The sequence below is a fragment of the Humulus lupulus genome, chromosome 9 (genome assembly GCF_963169125.1).
Source record: "Humulus lupulus chromosome 9, drHumLupu1.1, whole genome shotgun sequence".
Taxonomy (NCBI): Eukaryota; Viridiplantae; Streptophyta; class Magnoliopsida; order Rosales; family Cannabaceae; genus Humulus; species Humulus lupulus.
In genome coordinates this window covers 26,664,603-26,671,126 of record NC_084801.1, presented here as the reverse complement: position 1 = coordinate 26,671,126, position 6,524 = coordinate 26,664,603, and the positions used below count along the sequence as shown (strand labels likewise).

Below are 6,524 nucleotides of genomic sequence, written 5' to 3'. Positions count from 1 at the left end.
TCTTTATTCCCAAGGATTTTATTTTTGTCTTCTTTCTCAATTTGGAATACCATGATTTATATCTTTATTGTCTTGTACCTTGTTTAGAATTGTTAAAAAGAAAAAAAAGGAAAAGGTCAATAAGAAGATCGTGTGGGGTAGTTTTTTTTTTTGTTACCTTTTTTGGATTGGCATTTTATATCTATTTCCTTGCATAAAATAAAAAAAAAAAAAGGATAAGTTTTTATGTAGATCGTGTGTCTTAAAGGTTGTTTCCTTTTATTTGTTAATTAAAACAATCTTTCTTTTTTTTTTTTTAAAAAAAAAGGGAAACCTCTTATTGCCGCGGGTGTCCAAATTGAGTAAGTGTTGCCCTTAAAAAGCTTGCCATTACCCTTTTTCTTCTCACCCACGATCTCTCTAAGTCACTTCTTCTTCTTCTAATTTTTTTTTTCTCTTATTTTTTTTGTAAGTGCTTTCTGTTTTTCAGAGAAGAAACAATGGTGAGAACTTGTGGTGCTTCATCTAAGAAGATCCCTGCTTCTCAATTCAGGAAGGTGCCCTCTCCATCGCCACCTCCATCTGTGCCAACGGCGCCTCCATCTATTCCAGCACCTGCCTCATCTATTGGAAAGACTTGCAAATCCAAGGCGCGCAAGAAGGTATTCTCCCTCTCTCATGAACACCCCATGGTGTTTCCAGATATCATAGCTGACATTGTTGATGTTGCACCACCATCTGAAGTGGTGGTGCCCTCTCGAGCCAAGAACCCATCTCCTCTTCCGACTGATTCGTCTCTGACGGCTAGGGCAAAATCAAAATATGTTTCATCTTCTTCCAAAGTTGCTGCTGCTGGGTTACTCAAACTGCCCTTGAAGCCGAGCCAGTCCACGAAAAAATTTGTGGCTCCCAAAAGGAAATTGGGGTTGGACACGTCTTCTTCCCCCTTGACTGCTGCCAAGAAAAGATTGAAGGCTCATCCCCCTTCTCTATCTTCCTCTGAATCTGACCCTGAGGAAGAAAAGTCTGAATCTGAAGCAACCCGTGATACCACCTTATCTGATGAAACGGTTCCTGACAATGCAGAATCAGAGGCTGAGTCTGATGAGCCAGAAAAAGAAGACATTGTCCCCTCTGAACAAGAAGTCGAATCTGACTCAGAACCAATTGCAACTCCTTTGTCATCCTAGGCTAAAGGGAAGAGACCTATTTCTGATCCTACACCTTCTCCAAAACGTTCAGGTGTAAATTTCAAACCTTATTCTTCAATTTTTTGTTATAATGATAATGCTCGTGATATGATTCTCTATGCTAAAAGGAAATTTATTATTGAGAGAAATTATGTCTTGAGTGATCATCGGCCTTATGGTGTGCTAACAATGCTTCAAGATTGAAAATGGACAGGTTCTTTGGTTAAATTTACTAGTTTTGTGGATGGAATAGTCAAGGAATTCTATGCCAATCTTACTAATGAAGTTATTGAACCTAAATCTTCTCTGTATAATAAAGTGTTTGTTAGGGGCCATTGGTTCTCTTTTCCCCCTCAAGACATTGCCCATGCTTTGCATCTTCCTCTTGATGTCGAAGATGATGATGATCTTGTCTCTCTTGACAAAGATGCGGTTATCACTGAATTAGTAGGGCAAAAAATGGTATGGCCATCTAATACAGTCATCTCGGTCTCTAATCTCACCTACACTTATGCTGTCCTCCATAAGTTTGCCACAACGAATTGGAAGCCAACTTCTCACACCGCCACTATCTCATTTGACATGGCCTCATTTTTATACAAGGTGGGGACCGATATTGGTATAAATTTGGCTATGGTTATTCATGATCAAATCATTGGGTTTCAAAAAGGTAATAGGAAAAACTTGAATCTTCCTTTTCCTCAAGTTATTTACAAAGTGTTGAGTATGCAGAAAATAGATCTCCAACGTGATCAAGAAGACTTGGTGGCTCCCACTACTGCTGCTTCCTACAAGGCCTCTGCTCCTCCTACTGACGCCACTGATGCTCCATCAACCAAGAAAGTCAAGCCCCAATCTCTGAAGTTTTCCTCGGATGACATTCCTCATGCCTCCTCCTCTGTTGCCACAGATTCAGGACTTGTTGCAACAGAAATAGCTGCTGTTCGAGCCTCTGTTGATTCTTTGACTGCTCGAGTGATGTCAATTGAAGGACTGCAACGTTATGTGTTGCAGGCTGTTCAACTCTGTCCAAAGATCCAGTCTTTAGTTTTATTTCAGTCTTTGTCTATTAAACATTAATACTCTCTTTTGTTTTATGGTTTATAGTTCTTTCGCTTCTTTGAAAGACACAAAGGGGGAGAGTAGATACTTCCAAAAACCTGTTTGTTTGTTGTTTTGTTTAACTCTGAACCTTCTTATTTTGAGAGGGGGGGGGGGGGGGGGGTGGTTAAGTCTAGTTTCTTTAAATGTTTGTTATAAGTTAATGCATGTTTGCAGGGGGAGTTCTTTCTCTTTACTTGTCACTAACATTTGTGTTGCAGGTTTTTGAATTAATTTTGTCTATCAAATTGCCAAAGGGGGAGATTGTAAAATCCTTTATTGGCATATTTGACAATATTAACAAAATTAATTAAAGGAGAATTTTCGAAATGGGTAGTTTCCTGTTTTGTTGTAATGTGTCTTTTTATAATCAAATTATTATATATATGTTAATAAAATAAATATATAATTTCCTATAAAAGAATATCTTTTCTTGAATTGGAAATTATTGGTATTTATTTTATTTTTTGATCTGATTTATTTGTCCAGAAATCGTGTACATCTTGCAGAGATAATGTATATATTGTTTCCTTATTTATTTAGGGAAACTGGGTTTAAAAAACTGTCCAGGTTCAATGAATCTGTTTAAACGGATTGCCAGTCTGTTTGAACAGATTCTGACTTTCCGGTTTTTGAAGATTTTCCATTTATTGGCTGATTGGTTTCTGATTTGTTTTCCACGACCTAAAGAGATTCTAAAAAGTATATAATCATCTTTAGGTCGTTGGTTTTTGATCATCTCTCTTGGTGTATTATTTTCCAAATATTTTTCAAATTTTAGAGAGACTTTTTATTATGTGAAGAACTTGAGTCCAACAAGTTCTTAGTGGTTTATTATAGTGTACTTCTGTATTGTTTTCTTTGTGTTAATTGTGCAAGTTGAACACACTTGGACATTGTTCATCAAGCTTCGGGAGAAGTCTTGTTCGTGAGTCACTTTTCGGGAGGAAAAGTGCAAGTGCTATGATTTGAAGGGAGTTCAAGATCTTAGCACTTCAGAAATTTGATTAGGAGTTTAGATTACAACAGTTGCGACAAATTCAAGAAGGAGTCTTTATTTGTATAAGTCAATTTGGTTTTGTAATCATTTAGATATTCTTCTAATAAATTTCATTCTCTGGGCGTGGCCCCGTGGACTAGTAGCAATCTGCAAAGATTGCTGATACCACGTATAATTTCGTGTGTTCTTTACCTCATGTTCGTTTTTATCTTTTGGTGATAAACTGTTTAAACATATCTGGTTTCTGTTCAAACAGTTTCTGTGCCCGTTTAAACATTTCCGTAACAGTTCAACAATTAATTATTTAATTTGAATAATTAAGTTGGTAATCATAAAAAACGGAATTTCACCGTTTAACCTCTTTAATTATATCTTGTTTCCTTAAGTACTATTAATTTTACTAATGAAAGTTAATTCATAAACTGGTTTATGAATTTGAGTTCAATAACATTTTAGTTCCAAAAGTCAACCCTTAAGAAAACCATTATTCAACTCATCTTGGAAAGGTATAGATTCCATATCTATATATTATGTCCCCAGCCATTTACATCAATGAGTTCCCATAACAAAAGTTTTCCGCCTGATCATTCTGACAAACCACAAGGAGTAAATCAAAGAACTCATATGACATAAACAAGAGTTTATAATAACTTCAGGATTAAGATCACTTTTTATATGATCATCTTATTGATATGTTTAATTAATACTTATAAAGTAAACAATATTATTAAGTATTAATAACATATTGAATCATTTTCATGATTTCCTACTACATCAGTATTCCAGATCTAAGATGTCCTAATGTGTGGAGAAATCATGAGCGACTCTTAAATGTGTGGAGAAAGAGGCATTGTTTTTTCTTTGCTTGTTACCATCAACATGATTTATGTAAAAGACATAAAAAACAACAATTACCAAGAATTTTAGAGATTGCTTTCTCCAACATTGCACATTGCTTTATTGTTTGTCTTCCTTTAGACCACACCAATTGTTTTGAGTCAAACACCCCCCCCCCAAAAAAAAATAAAACATTTCCTTTAATTCACTTGATTATCAATTCCAAGTATAGTTCATAGTCATTGATAGTCATCAGAAACCTACACATTCCGTTGGCATGACCAACGGTATAAATGTGTTCTTCGTTGGAATGAGTTGGAAGAACAAAAGAGAGTGTACTTACAAAAGACACTCTAATGCTTAAGTCAGCATAATGTTCTCTCATTCAATTCTCAATCTATTCGAATTTTAATAAAACCCAAGTCAAAACTCCCCAAATTTGGTCCCTCTTATACTATTTATAGAAAAATAACAAAGAATAAGGATAGAGAAGCTTATTTTGATTGGTCTATGTGTCCGACTTCACTAACTTTCTTCTCGCTTTCCTCATTCCTTCACATGAAGAGCTCAAATGCTCATTGTTTACTTGCGCACAACATTCAGTCTAAGGCTCTACACGCGGTTACCACCTACAAGCCCAAGACTCATCAATCTATTCTCTTCATACCGAGCTTAGAGCTCATCAATCAAATCAATCATTGTGAGCTCAGTGATTACTAATTTATTCATTCACTATGAGCTCAATGTCCATCAAACTTGTTCAATCACTTTGAACTTAGAACCCATCAATCTTCATTAACTCGTTCTCAGCTCAAAGCTCATCAATCTCAATTCAATCGTTCTGAGCTCAAAGCTCATCGAACTTAATTCAATATCAATCTTCAAACAAGATACTTTCTCATATTTCTGATTTTCTTGCTTCAATTCAACGCCACATCATCTAGGAAAAAATACTCCCATACAACCATGAAAAACTACTTCAATCATGTGCGTTTACTATGCATTATTAAGGTCATCAATTTCGTATTTTTATTTGGTCTTAGTGATTCATAGTGTTGGATTATACATTAGCTCACATACCAATTTATAATTTTTGATAATTAGACAATAAAAAACAAGTATAACTATTTGATTCTTTGGTATTTGTCTCTGTTATCATGTATTCCAAGAAAATGTTCATTTTTTTTTAATTTCCAGGTTTCAAGGAACAGGGCGCTTAAATAACGTTCACGTTTCCTGTAAAATAATAATTATTTCAAAATATTTAAAAACAATATTGACCTTTGCCAATACAAACGATTAAATAATTATGATCATTGAAATCATTATGTTATTCTATTTTCTTCTTTTCTTTTGTGTAATGATAAAATCTATCTTTTGCAAGCAATTTATTAAAAAATAATCTTTTTATATAGTTATTTATAACTAGGGAAAGATCGCCGCTGGGTTTCAAAAAATTTGATTTACAACGTTTTCTAGATGACATAGAAGTCGTATAAAAAATTATGTGAAACCTCTCGTAGATTTTTTAATTTTTTTTTCCACACACCTTCCAAAGAATTTTTCACACAAAATTTTCTGTTAATAAGTTTTTATTCTACCTTTATCATTTATAATTTTTAAAAATTAAAATATATTTGACACCCTCGACTAAAAAATAGAAATTTCTTTAACAATAAAAAATTTAATCACAATTTTTAATTTTCTTTTTTAAATAAAAATAAGAAATACTAACATAAATAATTTAAAAATAAAATAAATTATATCACTATTTATTATTAAAATCAAAATATTGAATTTTCATACTTCTAAAACGTAAAATATATAATTTTTAATTTAAAAAATAAACTAATTAATATATAAAATATTTGGGGAGATATAATAGAAAATAAATTTATATTATTTTTGAATATTTGATGAGGATATTTATGTAAATTTATTAAAATGATATATTTTATGATAATTAATTAATTAAAAATAGTATAAAAAGAGAAAAGGAAAAAAATGTATTAATAGTCATACTCTTACACCATCTTTAATAGTGTCAAAATTTTGATGCATTGCTAAAATAGACCATACTTCAAAGAAGAGCTAGTTCAATGGTCTACTAAATGCTGTATCAAATTTAATATAGAATATTGCATGATCCAAATTTAAATTAACAATAAATACTTACTTTTTTTATTTACTTTTATGGAAATAATGATTATTTTATAAATTATTTTTAGTATCTAATATATTATTGTCATTAAATATATATTTATAATTTTTTTATATTTTCAATAAATATTAAATAAAATTAATTCAAAATTCAGTTTTGCATTAATTTATTAAATTATTTATAGTTGTGTCAAATATATTCTTTATTAAATTTTTGTGCTAAATTTAGAATAGTATTAGGGTCTTAGCCTTTTACA

The 6,524-nt window shown here is 32.2% G+C and overlaps 1 protein-coding gene across 1 annotated transcript; it reads left to right on the top strand.

The window, feature by feature from the left end:
- The first annotated feature begins 479 nt into the window (after positions 1-479).
- LOC133799540 (uncharacterized) lies at positions 480-2,249 on the top strand. The gene is made up of 2 exons (XM_062237550.1): positions 480-1,159; positions 1,406-2,249. Exons 1-2 carry the CDS (start codon positions 480-482, stop codon positions 2,247-2,249), a joined length of 1,524 nt encoding a protein of 507 aa, XP_062093534.1.
- Positions 2,250-6,524: the final 4,275 nt, after the last annotated feature.